At 46.4% G+C, this 26,269-nt stretch overlaps 1 protein-coding gene and 1 pseudogene across 1 annotated transcript in view; both read right to left on the minus strand.

Moving 5' to 3' along the window:
- LOC139280163 (protein kinase C-binding protein NELL1-like) overlaps nucleotides 1-26,269 on the minus strand; it is a 1,006,941-nt gene that overhangs the window by 944,647 nt on the left and 36,025 nt on the right. Inside the window, exon 4 of the mRNA XM_070899716.1 lies at nucleotides 9,829-9,999. Coding sequence (XP_070755817.1) covers nucleotides 9,829-9,999 — 171 coding nt within the window. The remainder of the gene's footprint in view (nucleotides 1-9,828; nucleotides 10,000-26,269) is intronic.
- Nucleotides 14,240-14,478, minus strand: LOC139280347 (U2 spliceosomal RNA; annotated as a pseudogene).

The raw sequence follows: 26,269 nt of genomic DNA on the forward strand, positions 1-26,269 counted from the left end.
ATGCCTCATTATCTCTTTGCTGGTACAAAGTATAACAAAGAAAAGTGTGATGGAACTCTCTACACTCGACCGAGCTCAGCTGGAGAACTGGATGCCATTAAAATAAACGAAAACATTATATTCTGTACATAGAGTTAATAGTTTAAATCTGCTGTTTAGTTGTCTGGGATGATAAATATGCAAACCAGAACAACCAGCCAAGAAGGAGTTAGATCAAGGGGTTTATTTTATTTAAATAGAGGGAAGATCGAGTGATTTATGAATCGGTCTACTAGATTACAACCTTCAGGGTCTCTTCGCCGAAATTGTATACTGCATATTTAGGGAAAGAAATTTAAAACATATTGTTATACTTTCAGCTGTAATGGTACTGATTTACTGCTTTCCATCACATATACTAGGCACTATCACATCATAACATTTTAAACAGATTTCCACACCATCATGATACAAATAGCAAAAGATTTCAGTCATATAATAGGAAGTCTTTTTTCTGCATCAGACTCCTACATTATTCACTGTACCTTACTTCTCATAGCCAGATTGGAAGATAGATTTATCACTGAAAGACACATGCACAAATGATACAAAGAAGTAAAAGCACCACTGTGAAGCACGCTGACAGCTGTCCCTTTGGACAGAGCAATCGGATACAAAATCAGATTTCTAACCTGCAGAGGTCTCCATTTCAAATTAAATAGCATCATACTATATACTACATGGTGCGTCTGAAAATTATTTGGATTAAATCCTCATTTATAGAGTCCTTCTAGGCCAAATGCTTTTGGCTCACCTCATCATTGGAAAGTGGTGGTCCATACGCCTGCTTCTATAAATTAATTATCTTTATAATGCTATGCTCTTGGCTCCAACTTACTCATTTCAAAAGTAGTGTGTAAATCAGGCAGCAGGAGATCATGACTCCACTTTGCAAGGAATTGTCTGCTGCCAAAGCTCCAGCCAAGGTGGAATTATATTCCAGTACAATTCAGATCATTTTAACCATAGTCACACAAGCTGTGGAAACTTAATAATGATAACAATGCATATATATTTGGAGCTCAGATTATTAACAGTTAAACAGTCTACTGGCCCCTGATCTTTGGACCAATGATTGGCTGCAAGAGTCCCATCCATCCTTTAAAGGCATCACCAGTCCTTTGTGATAAGGGTTTCTTTGAACAGACTCAGTCCAAATACCAGTCTGGTCTCAAAATAGCTTCACATCCTATAGGAAAGCTTTAATTGCAATACAAAAGGAATGTGCACGAGCTAAGGTACTCAGCAAAGAACCATGAGTTCAGATCCCACATGGCAAATTGTGAAGTTAAATGTAATAAACCTGGTAATGTGGTGCCTGGCATCAGAAAATCTCGTCATGAAAATCCAATTAAGGTTCTTCAGAGAAGGGAACCTGGTCTGGCCAACAGGGGCTCTAGCCCATACTATGGGGTTAACTCTAGTTCATTGATCAGCTACGCAATGCTACAATTCAGGAAGGTAAGCTTGCAAACATCTTCTCAGGTCAACTAGAGATAGGCAATAAATGTGGCCTTGCCTGTGTTGCCCAGATTTGAAAACAAAAAAATATATATGCTTTGTGATTTAGCAGGGTTAAATCACATCTCTTGTAAACATACATGGTACAACAACATGCTTTAAAAGATTTATGTCAGAAGAATTTTCTAATTGTAATGATTACACCTGTGAGTATGCTCACAGGTTTATAGTGTTGTTGTCCCTACAGCTATTCTAGTCTGAAAACGCCGTCTGATCTTGGAAACTAAGCAGAGTCACGCCTGGTTAGTACTTGGATGGGAGACCGCCTGGGAATACCAGGTGCAGTATGCTAATACCATCTGCGTGGAGCCTTTCCTGCGCCTCCTGCGGACGAGGTTGACGGGACTGGCTCTGCAAGGGCCGGGTGTGGAGGTCGTCCTCTCGGCTTACGCCGATGACGTGCTCCTCATGGTAGAGGATCCCGTTGAACTGCGGAGGATGCGTGAGTGCCAGGAGATTTACTCGGCCGCATCCTCTGCCAGGATCAACTGGGAGAAATGTTCCGGACTCCTGGTGGGTCAGTGGCGGGTGGACTCCCTGCCGGAGGAGCTCAGGCCTTTTGCCTGGAGCACGACCCATCTCCTCTATCTGGGAGTCTACCTTAGCCCTGACGAGGAAGCCTGGCCGGCGAACTGGCAAGAGCTGGAGGCCAAGGTCGCCGCTCGCCTCGGGCGCTGGACGGTACTGCTCCAAGTGCTGTCCTACAGGGGTCGAGCGCTAGTCATAAACCAGCTGGTGGCCGCTATGCTGTGGTACCGGCTGGTCACTTTGACCCCTCCCCTGCGTTTGTCGCCAGGATACAGAAGAAGCTGGTGGACTTCTTCTGGAACAACAGGAAGCACTGGGTCTCTGCCGCGGTCTTGAGTCTCCCGCTTAGGGAGGGCGGTCAGTCGTTGGTGTGCGTCAGCGCCCAGCTAGCGGCTTTCCGTCTTCAGACCCTGCAGAGATACCTTTACGTTGAGCCCCTTCCTAGGTGGTGTGCGCTGACGACGTATTTCTTCCGCCAGCAGCACGGCCTCAACTATGACACGCAGCTCCTGTTTGTGAGCTTGGGGGGGGGGGGGGCATCAGGACCGCCGTCCAGGAGCTGCCTGTCTTTTACAAGGAACTCACCAGGGTCTGGAACAAAGTCTCCACCAAGCGCAGCTCTCCACCGGCTGGAGTAGCGGCTGTCCTGCAGGAGCCGCTGCTCGGGAATCCGTACCTCCACAACTGAGGTTTTAGGTGGCAGTCAGACGAGAGGGCTGTGGCTGGTGAGGTAACCAGGGTCAGGGACCTGCTCGATGGTGGAGGAGCGGGCTGGATGGTGCCAGACATGCTGGCGCGGCGCCTAAATTCGGCCGATGTCCGCCGCGCGGCCGATGCCATCGAGTCGCTAAAAACAGCCCTGGGCCCTGACTCCGTTAGGTGTGTCGAGGAGGCTCAAGCACGTGGGGAGATCCCGTCCGAACTGACCCCCGTCCTGACGGAATTCCTCATCGGCGCCAAACTCCGGAACCTCCCTCGGGAGCCAGCGCCTCACAACTTGAGCCGCCTCGGGGAAATCCCCTCCGTGCCTTTCAGTTCTGCGCGGAGGGGTTTCCTGTACGGACTGCTCCTGCACACACTCAACTTTGCCATCCTCGTCTGCCGTCCGGACACGCCATGTCGTACCATCTTGCCGTCCGAAGGAGGTGGGGTTCCCCGATGGAGTGCACTCTACGCGGGAGTCCTCCCACTATTTATCGGGGACTTGGCCTGGAGGGTGGTGCATGGGGCAGTGCCGTGCAATAAATTTTTAAGCCGGTTCACGGACTCCCAGGCCGCTTGCAATTTCTGCGGTCTGGAAGAGTCCGTGTTCCACGTTTTTATGGAGTGTGCGAGGTTGCAGCCCCTGTTCCATTATTTGAAGGGGCTGCTCCTCAATTTCTGGCTGCACTTCAGTCCCACACTCCTGATCTTTGGGCACCCTGTGCGGAGGGGAGCGGGGAGGTCCGAGGGCCTCCTCGTAGGACTGCTCCTGGGCACGGCCAAGGGGGCCATCAGCCGGTCCAGGCAGCGGGCAGTCGTTCAGCCTGACTGCCTGCCTCTCTTCCGCGCCTACATCCGGGCCAGGGTGTCCTTAGAGATGGAGCACGCGGTGTCCACTGGTACGCTTGCGGCCTTCCGCGAGAGGTGGGCGCCGGAGGGACTGGAGTGCATCATCAACCCCGGCAACCAAATTTTAATTTGATTTTATTTGTTTTAAAGTTTAATTTGTTTAATTGCTGGGTCTTAGTGTTCCTCTCCCCTTTTATAGGGGGCACTTGTAAATTATATGATTTTATTGCCCCCAAAAAAATCAACAAAAAACATAACAAAAAAAAATCAAAAAACAAAACACAAAAAAAAAGGGCAGTTGATAAGTGGCTGGAGTGTTCCTCAGATTAGGGGGCACTTGATTTAATGTTAATTATGTTTTACTCCAAAAGAGTTATAGTGTTGTTGTCATTATTTAAAGATTTTTGGCAGCACTTCAGTTCCATGCTCCTGATCTTTGGGAACCCGGTTCGGAGGAGAGCAGGCAGGTCGGAGGGCCTCCTCGTAGGACAGCTCCTGGGCCTGGCCAAGGTAGCCATTAACCGGTCCAAGCAGCGGATAGTCGAGGGGGTCGTTCAGCCCGACTGCCTGCCTCTCTTCCGCGGCTATGTTGGCACCCAGGGACCCTGGAGATGGAGCACGCGATGTCAACTGGTGCGCTCGCAGCCTTCCGCAAGAGGTGGGCACCGGAGGGACAGGAGTACATTCCCCTTGGGAACAGAATTTTAATTTGATTGGCAGTTCCCAGTTAATTTCTAAACTGATGGGTTCTAGTGCCCTTACCAAAAGGGGTCACTTGATTTAAAGTTTAGTTTAAATAGAGCTGTTGAGTTGAGAGTGGCTTAGCCAGTCACGTGATGTTCACAAGACTCAATAAAACCCCAGCCAGTTGGGTTCAAGGGATCCACGATGAGGCAGGTGGTTGTGAGCCTGGTGGATGAACTGGTAATATGTAGTGTGATTGTTAAACCTTTGCTAATAAATCAACTAGTTCTTTATAACAATGAGTTGCTATGAATTCTTAAGCAAAGAACCCACGAAGCAAATAGCATTGGAACCTCAGTTACATTATTAACAACTGCACTGTACCCCATTAATGGCAACTTGGTTAAGTTGGTAGCACTTACACATCCAAGTCAGAAGGTATAATAGCATAGTGGTTATGTTACTGGACTATTAATCCAGACACATGGAATCAATCATTAGATGCGAGTTAAAATCCCACCATGGCAGCTGAGGAATTTAATTTAATTTAATTTAATTAAATAAATCTGGAATAAAAAGCTTGTTTCAGTAATGTGACCATGAAACTACTGGATTGTTGTTTAAAACCCAATCGGTTCACTAATGTTTAAGGGAAGGAAATTTGGCGTCCTTACCTGGTCTGGCCTATGTGTGACTCCAGACCCACAGCAATGTGGTTGACTCTTAACTGCCCTCTGAAATGGCCGAGCAAGCCACTCTGTCGTATCAAAAAAAACTGCTGCAATGCACTGCAGCGGTTCAATAAGGCAGTTCATCATCTCAAGGGCAATTAGGGATGGGCAATAAATGCTGGCCTTGCCAGCAACGCCCACATCCCATGAACAAATTTTTAAAAGTCCCACTCCGGGATCTGAGTTCATAATCTCAGGTGACGCTTCAATGCAATATTGAAGATGGCGTCCTTTGGATATGATGTTAAAACCAAAGAATTAGTTATACTACCACAGCAATGAGATTAACAGTGTACTACTGACAAAGAAAAGGTTTTAACTCAAAACATCCACTACATTAATCAGACATGAAAATAGGCTAGGTTAGGTTTTGATTTAACCGTGAAGCTTTTTGGTTCATTATTTAACTCACCGAGCTTTCCATTTAATTACCGAGAATATTTATTAGTTCTCCCAAATTCCTTGAGTCAGAAAATCTAATCACTCTGAGAAAATTTTTTTATGTTACAGCTAACACCTAAAGACATCCAATTAAACCAGAGATCCACCCAATACGTGGCTGGAAAGTTGGTGTAGGAGGGAGGGCTTTAAATTCTTGAGGCATTGGGACTGCTTCTGGGGAGATGGAACCTGTACAAACCGGACGGGTTGCACCTCAACAGCACCGGGATCAATATCCTCATGGGGAGTTTTTGCTAGTGCTGTTGGGGAGAGTTTAAACTAGCTTGGCAGGGGGATGGGAACCTGAGAACGAATTCAAAAGGGAAGGAAGTGAAGCTGAAATTATATAGCAAGAATCTAAAAAGCGAATCTGTAAGACAGAGGAAACAGGGTTTAGTATGTAGTAAGCAAAGAGGTCTTCCTGTGCTGAATGGTATATACTTTAATGCAAAGAGTATAGCGAATAAGCCAAGAGCACGGGGAAACACTTGGGAGTATGACATTATAGCCATTACAGAAACATGGCTGAAAGAGGGGCAGGTTTGGCAGATCAATATTCCTGGCTACAAGATTTTTAGACAAGATAGAGAGGGGGTAAAAAGGTGGTGGGGGGAGGGTGCGGTACTGATTAAAGAAACTATTACAGCGGCGAGGAGGGATGATATGTTAGAGGGATCATCAAATGAGGCCATATAGGTCGAATTGAAAAATAAAAAAGGGGCGATCACATTGCTGGGCATGTATTATAGACCCCCAAACAGTGGGAGGGATATAGAGGAGCAAATATGTAGGCAAATTGCTGTGAAGTCTAAAAACCATAGTGTGGTAATAGTAGGGGATTTTAACTATCCAAATATTGATTGGGACAAATTTAGTGTGAAGGGTATAGAGGGTGCGGAATTCTTGAAATGCATTCAAGAGAACTTTTTTTGTCAGTATGTAGCAAGCCCAACACGAGAGGGGTCGGTCTTGGATTTAGTTTTGGGGAATGAAGCTGGGCAGATTGAAGGGGTATTAATGGGGGAGCACTTGGATGCCAGTGACCATAATTCAGTCAGATTAAAGTTGGTTATGGATAAGGACAAGAATAGGCCTGGAATAAAAGTTCTGAATTGAGGAAAAGCTAATTTTGCTAAGTTAAGGAGTGATTTGGCCATAGTGGATTTGTGGGTAAATCAGTGTCGGAACAGTGGGAGGTATTTAAGGAGGAGATCCGGAAGACTCAGGCCAAACATGTGCCCTTAAAGAAAAAGGGTGGGAAAAATAATTCTAGAGCCCCCTGGATGTCTAGGGACTTACAGGGGAGGATTAAGAAAAAAAAGGGACGTTTATGTCATATCAACGGCTAAATACTATAGAATCTTTAGAGGAATATAGAAAGTTAAGAAGCAAAATTAAAAAGGATATCAGGAATGCTAAGAGAGAGCATGAGAAATTCTTGGCAGTAAAATTAAGGAAAACCCTAAGATGCTCTATAAATATATTAAGAGTAAGAGGGTAACTAAAGAAAGGGTAGGGCCTATTAGAGACCATGAGGGTAATCTTTGTGTGGAGGCGGAAGATGTTGGGAGGGTTCTTAAATGAATACTTTGCATCTGTTTTCACAAAGGAAAGGGGCAATGCAGAACTGCTATCGAGGAGGAGTGTGATATTCTGGATGAAATAAATATAGAAAGGGAGGAAGTATTAAGGGGTTTAGTAGCTTTAAAAGTAGATCATTTTCCAGGCCAGATGAAATGCATCCCAGGCTGTTACGCGAAGTAAAAGAGGAAACAGCAGAGGCCTTGACCATCATTTTCCAGTCCTCTTTGGATCTGGGCATGGTGCCGGAGGATTGGAGGACTGCTAATGTAGTACATTTGTTTAAGAAGGGAGAAAGGGATAGGCCGAGTAATTACAGGCCTGTCAGCCTAACCTTAGTGGTGGGAAAATTATTGGAAAAAATCCTGAAAGACAGGATAAATCTGCATTTGGAAAGGCAAGAATTAATTAGGGACAATCAGCACGTATGTGTTAAGGGAAGATCGTATCTGACTAACCCGATTACCTCCTCAAAAAATTCAACCATGAGAGTCGATGAGGGTAGTGCATATGATGTAGTATATATGGACTTTAGCAAAGCTTTTGATAAGGTCCCACATGATAGACTGGTCATGAAGGTTAAAACCCATGGGATACAGGGCAAAGTGTCAAGTTAGATCCAAAATTGGCTTGGTGGTAGAAAACAAAGGGTGATGATTGATGGATGTTTGTGTGACTGGAAGGATGTTTCCAGTGAGGTTCCGCAGGGCTCAGTACTGGGTCCCTTGCTTTTTGTGGTATATATCAACTATTTATATTTGAATATAGGGAATATGATTAAGAAGTTTGCAGACAACACTAAAATTGCCTGTGTGGTTGATAATGAAGAGGAAAGTCATGGGCTGCAGGAGGATATCAATCTACTGGTCAGGTGGGCAGAGCAGTGGCAAATGGAATTTAATTCAGAGAAGTTTGAGGTGATGCACTTTGGGAGGGCTAATAAGGAAAGGGTATACACATTAAGCGGTAGGCCACTTAATAGTGTAGATGAACAAAGGGACCTTGGAGTGCTTGGCCACAGATCCCTGAAAGTAGCAGGCCAGGTGGATAAGGTGGTTAAGAAGGCATACGGAATGTTTGCCTTTATTGGCCGAGGCATAGAATATGAACAGAATATAAATGCTTAAATTGTATAATGCTTTGGTTAGGCCACAGCTGGAATATTGCATGCAATTCTGATCGCCGTATTATAGGAAGGACGTGATTGCACCCTCTCTAGTACAGAGAAGAGTTACTAGGATGCTGCCTGGAATGGAGAATCTTAGTTATGAGGATAGATTGGATAGGCTGGGTTTGTTCTCATTGGAACAGAGGTTGAGAGGAGACCTCATTGAGGTGCACAAAATATTGAGGGGCCTGGACACAGTGGATAGTAAGAGTCTATTTCCATTTGATGGAGGGATCTATTACGAGGGGGCATAGTTTTAAGGTGGTTGGTGGAAGGTTTAGAGGGGATTTGACAGGGGGGTAGCGGGTTTCTCTATGCAGATGGTTGTAGGGTTCTGGAACTTGCTGCCTGGAAGAGTGGTTGATGCAGAAACCCTCGCCCCTTTTAAGAGATGGTTGAATGGGCACCTGCAAGGTTACGGACCTATAATTGGACTGAGCAGATATAATGGTAAGTATTGCAAGGAATAGAATACAGCCAGGGTGATCAATCATCTGGATGGGTCGGAGAGGAATTTTCCCAGAATTTCTCTCACTAAATTGGCCTGGGTTTTTAAATCTGGTTTTTGCCTCTCCCAGGAGATCACATGGCTCCGGTTGGGGTGGAGTTAGAATGTTTTAGTATAAGGGGTGTCGCAGTTGTGGTGAGGCGGATTGGTTGGGCTGGGTGCTCTTTGCCTTTCCGTCATTGTTCATAGGTTTATATGTAATCTTTAGGGCTGCTGACCAAGGGCCGTATGGCTCTTTGTCGGCCGGCGCGGACACGATGGGCTGGAATGGCCTCCTTCTGCACTGTAAATTTCTATGTTTCTAAGCACTTAGAAGTTAACCTGCATCGATCAGGCTGTGTGTTTTCGACAGGATTTATGGTCAAATGTAATAATCTTTGCAAGTTCAGAAAAGAAAACAAATTTCACAGTTTATGCACACATTAAACAAAATTACTCAAGGGTTAGTATTTGCCGAACTCGTTAACTGACATCTGCAAAGTTTTCTTAAAACAGAATAAACTTATAAACTGCAAAGCATACCGAGAGGGCAACAGGCTAAATATTACATTGAAAGGTTAGATTAAGAAATCACTCAAGCTTCTTGTTAAGTTCAGCTCAGGTAAAATGTCAAATCTGGTATTTTTTTAAAAATTGTTCAAACTGATGTTAATACTGATCCTGCTTTAAACCATTATTCTAACTGGAAACATCATCTCTGCATTCCCACCAGCAGCACAGAAAGGATTTGTGGATAAGCAGCTGCTTTTTGTGAGCATTTTTATTGCCTAAAGCATCATGAAATTGAAAGACACAGGTCTTCGGATCTCAGACATTTGGTTTATCACCATCTTAACGTTCTTATTTATCATCCTCATCCCACTATTGACTTCAGTAGACCAGTTTTCTGGTATCAGTGGTAAATAATTTTCTCAAAACAAGATGGTTTAAAACTCCAAGTTTGTGAAAAATTAAAGCGAAGTAATGTGATTCAAGAGATTTGGAGGATATGGACTTCACAGCGGCGGACATCAAGAATTCCGTGCACCATGCAAAACATACAACCCAGACCATAGATGCAGTACTCCAAGTCTCACCTGTTGCAGTCCACATGTAATAAGAGATGGGAAGCACTGATCGAGAGTGCAATCCGGTGCCACATCCCATCAGCCAGTCGATATGGGAATACTTCGGTGCGAGGCTTACCATCGAAACGGTAGTGATATCTTATCTCATCCCTTTGGCCGCTGCTCTCCAGTTCAAAATACCTGCGTTCAGTACAAGAAATAATAAGATCAAACTATCCAAGATTGATATTCAGTGCAAAGTATAGCAGCATAAAAGCACAGTCACGATGTACTTATTAAAACACAGTTATATTATGCTGGACTTTATTAACTGACTTGTGAACTGTTCCAATGTCTTTGCAAATTGCACATTCAAGTCTTACTATCAACCAGGAAAATATTGACGTCCATTTATTTAAGAAATGTCATGCCATACCCATTTCTTTTCTCCCGTTTGTGTCAGCCTTGGCTCAGTGGGTAGCACACTCGCCTCAAAGTCGTGGGTTCAAGTCCCACTCGAGGGGCTTGAGCACATTAAAAAAAAATAATAATCTAGGCTGACACTCCAGTGCAGAACTAAGGGAGCGCTCCACTTGAAGGTGCTGTCTTTCGGATGAGACGTTAAACCAAGGCCCCTCTCAGGTAGACGTAAAAGATCCCATGGCACTATTTCGAAGAAGAGCAAGGGAGTTATCCCCAGTGTCCTGCCCAATATTTATCTCTCAATCAACGTTAAAAAAAAGCATTATCTGGTCATTATCACATTGCTGTTTGTGGGAGCCTGCTGTGTGCAAATTGGCTAGCGCGTTTCCTACATTACAACAGTGACTACACTCCAAAAGTACTTCATTGGCTGTAAAGTGCTTTGAGACATCCAGTGGTTGTGAAAGGTGCTATATAAATCCAAGTCTTTCTTTTCTTTTTTCAAATAAAACCACTCCACCCAAGTGTTAATATGTTCAGTTCCCATCAACCGGATCAAGCAGCTAGCTTACAGTTGAGTGATGAGACACAACATTCTCCTTAAGAGGCAGAGTAAAATATGTCCTCCAGAATGTACTGGTTATATAATAGCACAAGTGCATATTGTACGCACGCTAGAAATCATCGATTTCTTTTTATGAAAGGGAGACAACTGGGGCTAGACTTTCCACTTTGTGGCTGAGGCCGAAAAAATTGGGCCTTGTTCCAGCGATGCGGGATTTATCGCCCGTGCTGATCGCCGGCTCAAGGCCCATTTTTCTTTTTGCGATTTTCCACTCGGCCTTATCCCGGCGATGTCAAATGGGCGATGTGATTTCTCGGCGATCTCATGATCGCCCAAAGAAAACGGAAGTGAATGGAAAAAAAAGCTTCCCTAGCAATGCTATACTGCGCATGTAGCTTGATTTCTTTTTCAAGTTGATGCTCCTTCCCACTTTTTGGGAGGTCAGGGGTCATCACACATGCTCATAAGCTCTGGGGGTCGGGGAGAGAGAGAGAGAGAGAGAGAGAGAGAGAGAGAGAGAGAGAGAGAGAGGAGAAAGCATTTTGTGGTCTAACTTATCCGATATTAATCGACATGGAGGGATCAGTTAAGAGGCGTAGGGCAAAGCTCTTCAGCGAAGATGCCAATGAGGCCCTCATGAATGCTGTCAGCTCCAGGTGGGAGGATCTGACACGGGGTGGGCATGGGAAACCTCCACCCCGTGCATATCGGAGGATTTGGTCCGACATTGCTGACGTGGTCACGTCGGCCTCTAATGAAACGTGCACACCGGACCAGTGCCGCAAACGGTGGAACAGCCTATTGGCAGCTGCGACAGCAAGTTGAAATTTATATTCATGTATTATTTAATGGTCTAAATAGTAACTAGAATCTGCAATGTTATTTGGTTACATTTAAACATAACTAAATTATGAATAAATTTATGCAACCCAGCATAAAGTTAAATGTTGTAGTGTGAAATATGCAACGTAATGCTAATTTGTAATAGAACATTTAAATCTGTCAGTCTTCAATGTCTTAAATTGCCTGATCCATTTGCTTATGCCATGCAATGTTATCGTATCATTTACAGAAGAAGATCGCGATCAATAATTGGGAGCAACGCAGGACGGGCGGGGGCTCTGCCATGATGCACACATTAAGTGCTTACGAGGAGCTAGCGGTGGCCTTGGTGGGGCCAGAAAGCCGTTTGGTCACATCCCGTGGTGTGGCCGAACCCACCCTCGAGACATGTGAGTAATGAGAAATGTGCATTGTGCAATGTGTGAATCATTAGTAAATATTGAAAATATCGTAGTTACACATGTAATGTTATGCAATTATAATATAATCCGATATATAATTGTGATGTACTTTCGATCTTCGAATGAGGTCATGTTAAACCTTGTGATCACTTGTGCATATGGGGTAATGGAAAGCATTGCAATGTTTTCAGTTCAAAAAAAATTGTAATGCAATGGTTTGAATTGTTAAACGTTGTTTATCAAATTAAAGGTCAAGTCAGTGGAATCCATTACCACTGAACAGTCTCCAAGATCGCAGGAGGATGAAGGAGAAGAGGAGCAACTGCAGATTCCTGCTGCTGTATATCAGCAGGAGGAGGAGGAGGAGATTCAGGAGGAGACGGCAGAAGAGCAGATTTTTTTTGTGGGGCGGGGGGGGGCGGGGGGACCAACCTGCGGCCATCTCGGTTGAGATGGAAGAAGCACCGGGACCAAGCGATGTGCAGGTGGCGACGCCAAGGCGCATCACATTGCAAACGCCGACCCCCATGGAGGTCCGGTCAGCGAGGCGAGTAATCGCCTGCCTTGGAGGGCCAGACAGAGAGCTTGATTTCTCTGTGCAAACTGGAGCGAGTTTCCAGCATCCTGGAGCAAGTTCTGCCAGAACTTCTCCAACTGGTCTTCTGACCAGTCACTGACTGCAAGGGAGACCTTGGAGGCTATTCGGCAGCAGACAGCCACAACCAATGCCCTACGGCATGCATTGCTGGCTGGACACGGCGCTGCACCCCAAGGTGTCGTGTCTGCTCGCAGCGACACCCCGAGCACGCAAACAAGTACAGAGGGCACAGTTCCTCCGGACTCGGAAGTAGAGCCTCAGGCTTCAGTTTCCTCTCTGTCACCTCCACCACGGCAGGAAGTCTTGACGTCCCACTCTGCACGACGTCTTGGTGTCAGTCTGCGTAGACCAAAATGGGCGGGTGGGGTGCGAACACGGGGTGGGACAGGATCTGGAGGGAAACGTAGCAGCAGGTAGGGAGGGGGGGGGGGGAGTGCTTCTCAATTGTTCACTTCTTTTAAAATGTTCACTTGTTAGTATCGCTATTATTCTCTTGTTATTGTTACTAAATTAGCCAATTATATTAAATAGTTAAATATTCACTTGTTCACTTGTTATCATTACTTAACTGTTCACTTTCCATTCTGACTGAAATGGTCGCTCGTTGGCGTGACTAAAATGGTCGCTTGTTCTTTAAAATGTTCAATTTCTTCTTCTAACGTTTTGGGGATTTTGAGGGAAGGGTGGGTTGGTGCAGGGGGTGGGGGAGTTGGAGGGAGGGTGTTCATTAGTTCTTAAAAAAAATTGTTTGTTGATAAAAAAAACATTTTCTACAACTTTTGTACCTTCTCTCTTACTTACATAAGTTTTACAACGTACAGTTCTTCATGCAGATTTGTTTGTTTATTCTGTTTCCCCCATGGAATATTAAATAACTTCACTACGTAAAAGCTAATTAATAAATAATTCCAATATATGAGATCTATTTAGCATAAATAAGGTGATAATACTTATTTATATTCCCTGTCCCAAATTTCTGAGTATAATTTGCTTCAATTTTACTCTAAATAACTCAGAACAAATCTCCATCCTCCTTCCTCAGAGGCTAAAAATGGTGTCCATAGTGCCCATTTCCCCCTCTAAGGCCCTGAAAAAGCAACTATTTTTGAGCACTCTTTTGGGCCTTGCATCGGCCCAGCGAAGTGCATACTAAGTGCTGAAACTTGGGATGGGCCTTGTGTGGGCAATCATCTCAGCAATCAAAGTAGAAACTTGCGGGCCTATTTTTCCAGCGATATTTTGGGCCTAGTTTCCACTTTTTGCTCAAAATGGGCGATAGAGGTCCATTTTGGGCCATAGATGGGCGATGTGAAGTGGAAAGTCTAGCCCCTAGTGTTTTCACAATTGAAAAGGACCTCTAATAGGACGTGAAACTGATTCAAACTATTCTAGCCAGGTCACAATTGAAGCCTGACCAAAAGCATTGAGAGTGAGAAGCATGGTAAATAGCATACTTTCAATCTGAAGGAATGTTATAGTTGGCAGTTTTTTTTTTTTTTTTTGAAATTCGTAGCCAATTGTTCCAATTCTTTGTCAAATCACAAACGCCAGAGGTCACCTTGCACACGCCAAGGATCACTTTGCGCCAATGCTCTTAGCCAAAAGGCCTAGAGCCACTGCACCGTTCCTGGAAGTACTGCAATACCAGGTTCGTGCCATGGAGGTGGATGGGTCAGGTCCCCCACACACCTCCGTGAAGGTGGATGGGTCAAGCCACCCCACCCACCTCCTGTTTCCAAAAAAGCAAGCATATACCTTCCTGATCCAGGGAGAACCACCCGGAGGTCATGGTGGCTACTCCCCTGTCAGGTCAGTTACGCATGATCTTAGCCAAAAGGCCGAGAAGCGATATAGTTGGCAGTTAGTATAGCAAATTTCTTCACCTGCTCTAGCCCAGGTGTGGCATAGGTGACCTATACCACAGGAGTACCATTGGCCTTCCTGCTTCTTGATGAGTATGTTCAACAACAGATAGTGTCCCGATTACATTTCAGCTCTGCGGTGTGAAACCTCAGCTATATCTGAGCAGCAAGTTCCTCATGAATATAAAAGACAAACGGATCCAAGTCAGATTGGACGATAGTATCTTGCTGTGCTGACCTCTGAATCACGCCCATTCTTGTCCTGCTTGCTGCATAAACTGTACTTCACATAGCAATTTCTTGTGCCCCTTAGGGGAGAAATTCGGTCGTGCCTCAGTTGGGGCGGAAACCCAGGCGGAGTGGTCATTTTAGCGTCTTGAAAAAGTTTGCGCCTCTCACCGAGAAATTTGTCGAAATCGGGCAAAGAGCTGAAGGTGGCACAAAATCAGCCATTACACACTTGACTTTGGCCGGGGTGGTGGGGTGGGGTGCGGAGGGGCGCTAACAAAAGTTCTGCCGCTAAATTTTGCGGAGCCACTGCGCATGCGTCGATCTCCGATTCAGATCCCGGGAAAATCAGAGTCTTAAATGCGCGGCAAGGTAAGTTAGCGCAAGAGCAGCTCCAGCTCCACAGTGGCTTCAGAGCGCGAAAATAGAGGAGCAAGGAGGACGCCAGCTATCGCCCCACTTCTCGCCCACCGCCTTTGTTGTCTTGCTGGAGGCAGTGGAAAGTCGCTGGAACTCCAGCCTGGAGGGCGGCGAAGGCCTCCGCTAGGGTTTTGACAAGGCTGTGGAGAGAGGTGGCACAGCTTGTTGCAGCCCAGAACACGGTGGCCACAACAGCGATGCAATGTTGCAATAACTTCATCAACCTTACGAGGGTAATCAGGGTGAGTGTTCTTTCCATTCACCTTCCAATGCCTTCATGTGGACCTCACTGTCTCACACAATGTAAAGACTTTGTAGTGCCTACCCCTTCTCTATTTACCAGGCCATGCTCCTCCTTGCTGAAGCCCGAGATCTCTCTATCGCCTCACTAGACATGCCCTGCCCATCCAAGTGTCTCTCACCTTCTAGCTCCTTACTCTGCCTGAGTCCACCTAGCAGCAACTTTCAACTCTTCATATGCAGGCACAGGCCTAAGTCTCATACTTACTGGTAGTTGCTTGTGCCCCAGACCCATCGTTCACACATCCACTGTGCGATGCCATGCAGGATGAAATGCAGATATGCACATTTTGCCATATTACTCGCGAGTACCCTACTGCATACACATGTGGCACACCAGCACCTTCACAGCCACTAATAACTTTTTGTTTGTGTTATTGCAGGTCAAACTCGCTACACCGTAGGGGCGCAGGTGAGCCCTATGTCCAGGTGGAGGAGCAAGTGCCCGCCCGCATGGGCACTGCAGTCGTGGTGGTGGAGGGTGGAGAGGCAGAACGCCTGTTCGACAGTGACAGTATGTGAACGAGATGGGCATTTTGTGCGAGTCCTCTTAGTCTGGAGGCCATATGCCTTGCAACATTGCAACCAAAATAACGATGCCCCCCTACTTCTTGCCTTCCTGCCCCCTCCCCAGCTGATAACCGCACTTCTGTGCTTTGTGCTTCCAAGTGATGAGCCAGAAGAGCGGCAGCCTGCCCGTGAGCAGACGTCTTAATACGACAGGGAAGATGAGGAGGAGGAGAGTAGTGTGCCCCCACAGCACAACACATCCTCATTGCCAGCGAGTGGAGAGTCCCCCTCGGTGGAAGAGGTCGTCTTTCCAGGGTTGGATGAACTGGGGGCTCCTGGCCCCAGTGGCCTGCAGCAACACCCAGCGCGAGGGGAAGCTCAGGGGCCAGTTCTCCGGAGGGTAAGTCGGCCTTTGAGTCCTGATCACAGACAGGCAGATGAGGACCTGGACTTGAAGGCCATGTCCAGGGAGTCAATGCAGATGCACTGCGAGCATTCCGCATAGCATAGATGCATTTGGTTGGAATGTGCCTCAACCTTTCATTTGTATCTCAGGAACCCATCCTTGGTAGATACCAATGGATGATGGACGCCACAAGTGACCATGGGGTCCCAGACATGATGATGCGGGTCATGGCTAACATGGCAATAGCCATTGAATGGCAGACCGACACCACGCTACACCTGCATTCTGCCATGTCTTCAGTGCGTGGTGGCATCAAGACACTGTGCTCTGATGCCGGCTCAAATTGATGCCACGCAAGCACTGACTGTTGCCATTGTGTCTGGGTCCCCAACAGTCCCCCGCCCTCCTGTACGGCTCAGAGACATGGACCATGTACAGTAGACACCTCAAGTCGCTGGAGAAATACTACCAACGATGTCTACGCAAGATCCTGCAAATCCCCTGGGAGGACAGACACACCATTAGCATCCTCCACCAGGCCAACATCCCCAGCATCGAAGCACTGACCACACTTGATCAGCTCCACTGGGCAGGCCACATTGTCCGCATGCCAGACACGAGACTCCCAAAGCAAGCGCTCTACTCGGAACTCCTTCATGGTAAACGAGCCAAAGTTGGGCAGAGGAAACGTTTCAAGGACATCCTCAAAGCCTCCCTGATAACGTGCAACATTCCCACCGAAACCTGGGAGTCCCTGGCCAAAGACCACCCTAAGTGGAGGAAGTGCATCCGGGAGGGCGCTGAGCACCTCGAGTCTCGTCGTCGAGAGCATGCAGAAATCAAGTGCAGGCAGCGGAAAGAGTGTGCGGCAAACTAGTCCCACCCACCCTTTCCCTCAACGACTGCCTGTCGCACCTGTGACAAGGACTGTGTTTCTTGTATTGGACTGTTCCGCCACCTAACGACTCATTTTTAGAGTAAGTCTTCCTCAATTCCGAGGGACTGCCTATGATGTTGATGATGGGCAGCTAACGGCGCCAAAGTAGGCCAGCAATCTGCGTTCCACCAGATTGCTATGGATGCTGAAGCTCTGCCCCGGGAGAATGGCAGCCAGTTTGTCGAGATGGAACCTGATGTCCTCTCTCATGAGGACATAATTCTGGGTCCCACCACTGCCATTCCGCCTTTGCACCTGCCATGGTCTGCACCCCAGTCATTCGAGACTGCCCCGCCCATTCTCAGGCAGTGGTGTCAGCAGCCGGGCCTTCCAGGCCCCAAGCTGGTCCAGGGTGTCATGCTAGGCCATCTGTCCTGTCTCCCTTAGACACATCAGCAGCCCTCAAGCGGCCTTGCTGCAGGAACTGAGGTCCCATTGAGGAGGAGCAGTAGGCAAGGGATGGGGAAGAGGCTGAGATGTGGGAAATGCCAGCGTAGGATCCACTGAGTAATGTGTTGCCATGGGATGTACATATGTTGGGAGGTTTCAGTTTTATGAAGGGGCGGGTGCTCCATTTAATTTTATTGGAGGGTGCAGGGTTTTGGGAGTTGTTTAAGGCATGTTTGCAAAATAAAATGTTAGTTTAACCATTTCCTTCAGCCTCTGGTGTCTAACTATTCAGTTTTGATGGAGATGTGGCATTATCATGGCACAATACCCAGTCATTATTAGCTGCATCCCTCAGCTCCCTCCATTTAAGCGAAGCGCTCCCTTAGAAGCCGCCGCCGAATAGCCCTGGCGCTGCCAACATTGCCACGCTGCCTCCTCCGTGGCTGCTGCTGGTCCTCATCGTGTTGCCGGACAGTCGGGGTGTCGACTTCGTCCTCGAGGTGGGCTTGCGATCCCACCTGGAAAAGCCTGGGCCCTCACGGTGGCCAAGATGTGCTGCACACGACAATAAATAGTGAGACCTGTTGAGGGTGGTATTGATGGCTACCTCCAAAGCAGTCCAGGCATCAGAACTGCTGCTTCAGCGCCCCTAATGTCTGCTCGATGCTGTTGTGGATGGCAGCATGGCTCTCATTGTAGTGTTCCTCCGTCTGTGTGGTGGGGATGCAGAGGGGGGTCATTAGCCAGGTTGCCAGGCCGTATCCCTTGTCCCCAAGGAGCCAGCCTCGGCCTTGCCATGGTGGCTGAAACAGTCGAGGCACTGTGCTCTCCCGCAGGATAAAGGCATCATGTCCACTTCCGGGATAGCGAGCATTGACTGCGAGGATGCGCTGCATGTGGTCGCACACCAGCTGCACATTTAGGGAGTGGTATCTCTTTCTGTTTCTGAAGACCTCTGCAGTCTGGAATGGTGCTGGCAAGGCCACGTGCGTGCAGTCAATTGCTCCTTGAACCCTCAGGAAGCCCACTATCCTCGCGAACCCGCATGCTCGCTCATTCTTTTTCTCCCTGATCATCGGGAAATTAATGAAGTCCGTTCTACATGTGTAGAGAGCCTGTTTTGCATCGCAGATTCAGCAATGTGCTGCGAATTGTCAGACACTGCATATGTCCCTTGATGCAGCCTGGAAGCAGCCGGTGGCATAGAAGGTGAGTGCCACCGTGACCCTCACAGTGACAGGAAGCTCAGTCCTGGTGCTGATGTGAGGCTGCAGGTCTTCTTGCAGGAGATGGCTTACCTCTGTAATGACCTCCTTTCGGAAACACAGCCTTCTGACAGGTCCAGGTAGGAGCGTTGCCATTGGTAAAGCCGTGGGGAGTAAGGCCTCCTGCTTAGACATCTAATGGTTCTCTTCATGATGCCTTGCTAGAATATGTAGAATGCAATGCTGGCGAACTGGTAATTACCCCATTAAAGTTTTCCAAAATATTTTTTCTCAAGCTAAACTGTTATGTCTGTTTGCCGCTGCAAACTCAGAGGCTCACGCACCGTGCTCTATGTAAACGTTGCACTGACTGTGACCTCCGAGGGAAGCACTTCCTCATCCCTTTAAGTGGCCACCAGTTCACGACTCTGCAAGCCTGCACTGACTGTTTTTCCAGACGTTGTTATTGGTGGGCGCTCAATGAGGCGGCCGCACCCAATTTAGCAACCGGGGCACACACGTTGCACCAGAATTACGTCATGATCAGGAGTGATCATCAGTAGCCAGGCGTTAGCGGTTTGCACACCCCCCCTCCCCGCAACACCTGTAATGAATTTTACGGCGGGACACTAAAAGCTACGCGCCCGGTCGCTAAGCTCCAACGCTCGCATTAACGTCCCCTCTACGTGCCAACGGAGGCTATAAACAACTGAAAATCCAGCCCCTTATGTTTTCCTGAATAATTAATGCAGTCTAACTTCCTTCTCTTCATGTTACTTGTCCCATGTCTTATAGAATAGCTTCACCTACACTACAGAACATGGGTTAGGTGCATAGGTACAGCGTAGAGAATTCGGAAGCCTCGGGACTGAGGCCACTCCGGATGCTGTGCATTTCGGGACTTCGGAATGTCTTTCCGATGTCCTGAGTCCAGAGACATCTAGGTAAGTAGGTAGGTAGGAAAGGCGGAGGGTGGGGGGGGGTCGGGCAGCCGAGTGGCCGACCCACCCGCTCGGGGGGGGGGGGGGGAAAGGGGGGAAGAAAGAGGTCGGCGGGGGGGGAAAGAGAGAGAGAGAGAGAGAGAGAGTGAGAGAGAGGTCGGCGGGGGTTGGAGGTTGGCGGGGGAGAGGTCGGTGACAGCCCGATGGCCCGAGGCAGTGGTCCGGATTCCAGAACATTTTCCGAATTCCGGATGACCCCGCCACGGATCGGCCCGGTGTCCAGATTCTGGAACAATACGGTTTCCGGAACTCCGGATTCTCGATGCTGTACTTGTATTACCATATTCTGCTTTGCATGGGAAAAGCTAGAATCAGAATGCAGATATGAAGAAAATGAAAAGTGCACTAATGGATTAAAATAGTGGAGTACTGATAAACACTTGAACTGATTTATAAAATGTCCTATCTAGCAATCCCATTATTTCCCATAGGGAAGCCCTCAACCATAAAACACTTTGTGTAGCGCATTTTTAAAGTCAATTGTGTGTTTTACAATAGTTATTTAACAATGTTCAATTATCCTCGTTAAATTCAGGCTAAATCATAGTCATAAAGCCATTCTGTCTTTAGAGAAACCCTGGTCAAAAATATGTGATGCAAACAGTACTTACCGGTAAATGAAGGGGATGCCAAAGAGCTCCAAGTAAACGATCATAGATAGAGGAGTCTTACCAACATAATATCTGAATAAAATTCATCGAGTGATCATTCAACTTTAGTCAGGGTGGGAGAACATTCAGGGGAAAAGCATGCAGTCTGTACTCTACAGTCCTCAAGAAATGTACACTTTGCTGGATACAGAAAGGTTGATTTCTGTACCAGTGTCAGAAGTGACGAAACTAGACAAGCTTAAGCTAGACATCAGCAGTGGAAGCCAGGGGATACTTGCAGCTCAGAGTGTTAGACCAGTAGTGTTAACACAAAGTGATGTGAGTAATAGCAGCACAACGGGGTAGAAATTAGACCTCATTGCATCCGTTTATGGGTGTATAATGGGCACGAGACGCAAATTCAGGGAACATCCTGTGCCGGAAGGGCACCTGAAACTCGTTCCGACCCAAAATTGGGTCAGGCTGTTTTTCAAGTATCTGGGGCGGCTGCCTCAAGCAGCAATTAGGTCCCTTGCATATGCTAATGAGGGGCCTAATGTCTGTTTTAGAACCTCTGCGAGAAACTGGGCGACGCTGAGCGCAGCAGGTGTTGAGCCTAATCTCTTCTGGTTTTCTAGATGTGAATGTGGCCTAAGCAGTGCCACCAGCAAAAAAATTGTTTTATTAATTTTTTTTTAAAACTGATGTGAAGCGGAGAGGAGCAGGAGGGCTCCTCATGGCTCCACAACACTCCTGGCGGCCGCGATTGGCTCCCCCGCCCCCATCTGAGACTCACGTGAAGGTGAGGCAGGAGAACCAGAATTCGAACCGTCAGTCGAGTGAGCTGCCTGTAGGGGCGCTGCAGACGCCACCAGCTCACCGCGGGTGTTTAGATGAAGCCCAAAAGACCAATTCCTCGTGAGGCTCAGGCCTCCGACTGCGGGCACAGGGATCATGCCCTTGTGCCCATTTGGCACTTAAAAACTAATCCAAGTGAATTTATGGGCCCCATCGGTTTATTCAAACAGTGGAGACAAGAAGAATATTCAACAAGCTGATCTGTCAAAGCTTTTCTGACACGCAAAACTAAAAATAAAATGTACTGTTTCATCATGCAAATAACTCTCTAATCAACCTCCATTCTAATTCTTCGCATTTCCCTTTCTCTGTCCTTATCATCCACTCTGTTTCCTCCATCTTCTATAACTCAGAGACTTTGGCTTAAAAATTCATCTTGGGCAGCAGCGCAAAGCGGGTTGTAGCGGATTGGCCGCCTGTTATGGCCAGTCCGATGCCGCCGATCTTGCACCGCCCGAGACGAACTTCTAGGCCTTTCTCTTCTCTCTGCACGTCTCTCTCAGTTTTTCTGTTGCCATCTTTTTCTAGGTCTTCAGGCATCTGGGGTGGATGCCTGAAAGCCATTAGGCCCCTTGCATATGCTAATGAGGGGCCTAATACCTGATTCAGAATCTCTGAGAAACTCAGCTGCCTGGGCCCTAAGCTCTGGAACTCCCTGCCAAAACCTCTCGATCATCCGACCTCCCTTTCCTCCTTTAAGACAGTCCTTGAAACCCACCTCTTTGACCAAGCTTTTGGTCATCTGCCGTAATTTCTTCTTAGCTGGCTCGGCGTCAAATTTTGGTCTTACAACACTCTTGAAGTGCCTCAGGACGTTTTATTACATTAAAGGCGCTATATAAATACAAGTTGTTGTCTGCTCTTACCTCCATCTCATCTCTTTTCTCTAGGTATCCCACTTTCTATTCACCTGTGCCATAGTTTGTGTATCTGTGTCTTTCTCCTCTAGTTCTTTCTTTCACCTTCCAGGTTGAACGCCTATGGCCCATTTCCTTCATGTTTTCGCACTTATTTTGTGTTTTGCTTTGAATTTCTGACTCGCGCTCCATTTGGTTGTAAAAACATTTCTTCTGAATTGTTGGCCAAATTTGGCCTATTGTGTTTGAATTCTCAGGCCCAGCTCCACTGCTGCGCTCTGAGAGGAGGGGCAATATGGATCAGGGTTGCCAGAGCAGAGATGCTGCGCAGGCTGGGATCTTGCTGCGTAGCAAGGCTCATGGGGAAAGGAAATTCAGGTCAGACAGAGAATGGAGGCTAAACACCTTGCCATGCGAGAGGATAAAGAAATTATTAAACTTTTACATGGAGAAAGTTGAAAATAATTTAAAATTGACAAAATTGACAACTTAAAAATGAAAGCAAACTCAATAATGAGAGGGGAAAGTAGGGCAAAAGATAATGGGAAGTGGGAGCGAAGAATAAAGTATCAGTTTATTGGGTCATGCGTTTCCATGGAATTGAGTGTTGGGAATTTGATTATTGGACCATGCACTGATCAAATATTTGCTGCAGATCACCAGCACTGTACAATCTATCGTCATAAAATGTCAGCTGTGGCTCAGTGGGTAGCACTCTTGTCTCTGAGACAGAAGGTTGTGGGTTCAAGGGGTTTGAGCACAAAAATCTAGGCTGACACTCCAGTACAGTGCTGACGGTGCAGCAGAGGAGGACTAAGGGTTTAATTAGGAGGGGGAGAATAGAGTACGGAGAGTAAGCTTGCAGGAAACATAAAAACTGACTGCAAAAGCTTCTTTAGATATGTGAAGAGGAAAAAGATTAGTGAAGACTAATGTAGGTCCCTTACAGTCAGAATCAGGTGAATTCATAATGGGGAACAAGGAACTGGCAGACCAACTGAACAAATACTTTGGTTCTGTCTTCACTAAGGAAGACACGAATAACCTCCTGAAAATAATAGGGGACCGAGGGTCTAGCAAGAAGGAGGAACTGAAGGAAATCCTTATTAGTCAGGAAATTGTGTTCGGGAAATTGATGGGATTGAAGGCCGATAAATCCCCAGGGCCTGATAGTCTGCATTCCAGAGTACTTAAGGAAATGGCCCTAGAAATAGTGGATGCATTGGTGGTCATTTTCCAACAGTCTATCGACTCTGGATCAGTTCCTATGGACTGGAGGGTAGCTAATGTAACACCACTTTTTTAAAAAGGAGGGAGAGAGAAAACAGGGAATTATAGACCGGTTAGCCTGATATCGGTAGTGGGGAAAATGTTGGAATCAATTATTAAAGATGTAATAGCAGCGCATTTGGAAAGCAGTGACAGGATCGGTCCAAGTCAGCATGGAATTATGAAAGGAAAATCATGCTACACAAATCTTCTCGAATTCTTTGAGGATGTAACTAATAGAGTGGACAAGGGAGAACCAGTGGATGTGGTGTATTTGGACTTTCAATAGGCTTTTGACAAAGTCCCATACAAAAGATTAGTGTGCAAAATTAAAGCACATAGTATTGGGGGTAATGTATTGACGTGGATAGAGAACCGATTGACAGACAGGAAGCAAAGAGTAGGAATAAACGTGTCCTTTTCAGAATGGCAGGCAGTGACTAGTGGGGTACCGCAAGGTTCAGTGCTGGGACCCCAGCTATTTACAATATACATTAATGATTTAGACAAAGGAATTGAATGTAATATCTCCAAATTTACAAATGACACTCAGCTGGGTGGCAGTGTTAGCTGTGAGGAGGATGCTAAGAGGCTGCAGAGTGACTTGGACAGGTTAGGTGAGTGGGCAAATGCACGGCAGATGCAGTATAATGTAGATAAATGTGAGGTTATCCACTTTGGTGGCAAAAACAGGAAGGCAGAATATTATCTGAATAGTGACTGATTAGGAAAAGGGGAGGTGCAACGAGACCTGGAGGTCATGATACATCAGTCATTGAAAGCTGGCATGCTGGCATGCAGGTACAGTAGGCAGTGAAGAAGGCAAATGGCATGTTGGCCTTCATAGCGAGAGGATTTGAGTATAGGAGCAGGGAGGTCTTACTACAGTTGTACAGGGCCTTGGTGAGGCTACACCTGAATAGTGTGTACAGTTTTGGTCTCCTAATCTGAGGAAGGACATTCTTGCTATTGAAGGAGTGCAGCGAAGGTTCATCAGACTGATTCCTGGAATGGCAGGACTGACATATGAAGAAAGACTGGATCGACTAGGCTTATATTCACTGGAATTTAGAAGAATGAGAGGGGATCTCATAGAAACATATAAAATTCTGACGGGATTGGACAGGTTAGATGCAGGAAGAATGTTCCCAATGTTGGGGAAGCCCAGAACCAGGGGTCACAGTCTAAGGATAAGGGGTAAGCCATTTAGAACCGAGATGAGGAGAAACTTCTTCACTCAGAGAATTGTGAACTTGTGGAATTCTCTACCACAGAAAGTTGTTGAGGCCAGTTCGTTACATATATTCAAAAGGGAGTTAGATGTGACCCTTACGGCTAACGGGGTCAAGGGGTATGGAGAGAAAGCAGGAATGGGGTACTGAAGTTGCATGATCAGCCATGATCATATTGAATGGTTCGAAGGGCCGAATGGCCTACTCCTGCACCTATTTTCTATGTTTCTATGTTTCTATGCATTGTTGGAGGTGCTGTCTTTCCGATGAGACGTTAAACCAAGGACCCGTCTGCTCTCTCAAGTGGACATAAAAATCCCATGGCACTATTTCGAAGAGGAGAAGGGGAGTTAGCCCGGTGTCCAGGCCAATATTTATCCCTCAATCAACATATCAAAAAGAACAGATTATCTGGTCATTATCACATTGCTGTTTGTGGGAGCTTGCTTGTATGCAAATTGTCTGCCACGTTTCCCACATTACAACAGTGACTGCACTCCAAAAGTACTTCATTGGCTATATAGCGCCTTGAGACGTCCGGTGATTGTGAAAGGCGCTTTATAAATCCAAGTCTTTCTTTTTTATAGTTATAATGTTACAGGCACATAGATGCAAAACATTGCATAATTTATACAAAGTCTGGCATAGTCCAAAAAAATGAAATGGACACAAGCTCACAGTGCAGCTAACAATTCCCCTCGGAACAAACACTAATTTCCAAGCACATACAATTAGTTGTATTTGTCTATTTGGAACATAAGAACATAACAATTAGGAGCCGGAGTAGGCCGTTCAGCCCCTCAAGCCTGCTCTCCATTCAATAAAATCATGGCTGATCTTCGACCTCAACTCCAGTTTACTGCCAGATCCCCATTTCCCTTAATTCCCCTGGAGTCTAAAATCTATCGATCTCAGCCTTGAATATATTCAATGACTCAGCATCCACAGTCCTATGTGGTAGAGAATTCCAAAGATTCACAACCCTCTGAGTGAAGAAATTTCCACTCATCTCAGTATTATATGGCTAATCCCTTATCCCGAGACTATGCCCCCTAGTTCTAGAGTCTCCAGCCAGGGGAAACAATTTCTCAGCATCTACCCTGTTAATTCCCCTAAAAATCTTATATGTTTCAATGAGATCACGTCTCATTCTATTGAACCCCAGAGAGTATCGACCCAATCTACTCAATCTCTCCTCATAAGACAGCCCTCTCATCCCAGGGATCAATCTAGTGAACCTCTGTTGCACCATCTCCAAGACATGTATATCCTTCCTAAGATAAGGAGACTGAAACTGCGCGCAGTACTCTAGGTGTTGTCTGAAAGCCCTGTACAATTGTAGCAAGACTTCCTTCCTCTTGTACTCCAAGCCCCTTGAAATAAAGGCCAACATGCCATTTGCCTTCCTAATTGCTTGATGTATCTGCATTACAACTTTGTGTTTCCTGTATGAGGATACCTAAATCTCTCTGAACACCAACATGTAATAGTTTCTCAACATTTAACATATTGTTTTTCTATTCTTCCCACCAAAGTGAATAACCTCATATTTACCCACATTATACTCCATCTGCCA

The sequence above is a fragment of the Pristiophorus japonicus genome, chromosome 14 (genome assembly GCF_044704955.1).
Source record: "Pristiophorus japonicus isolate sPriJap1 chromosome 14, sPriJap1.hap1, whole genome shotgun sequence".
Classification (NCBI taxonomy): domain Eukaryota; kingdom Metazoa; phylum Chordata; class Chondrichthyes; family Pristiophoridae; genus Pristiophorus; species Pristiophorus japonicus.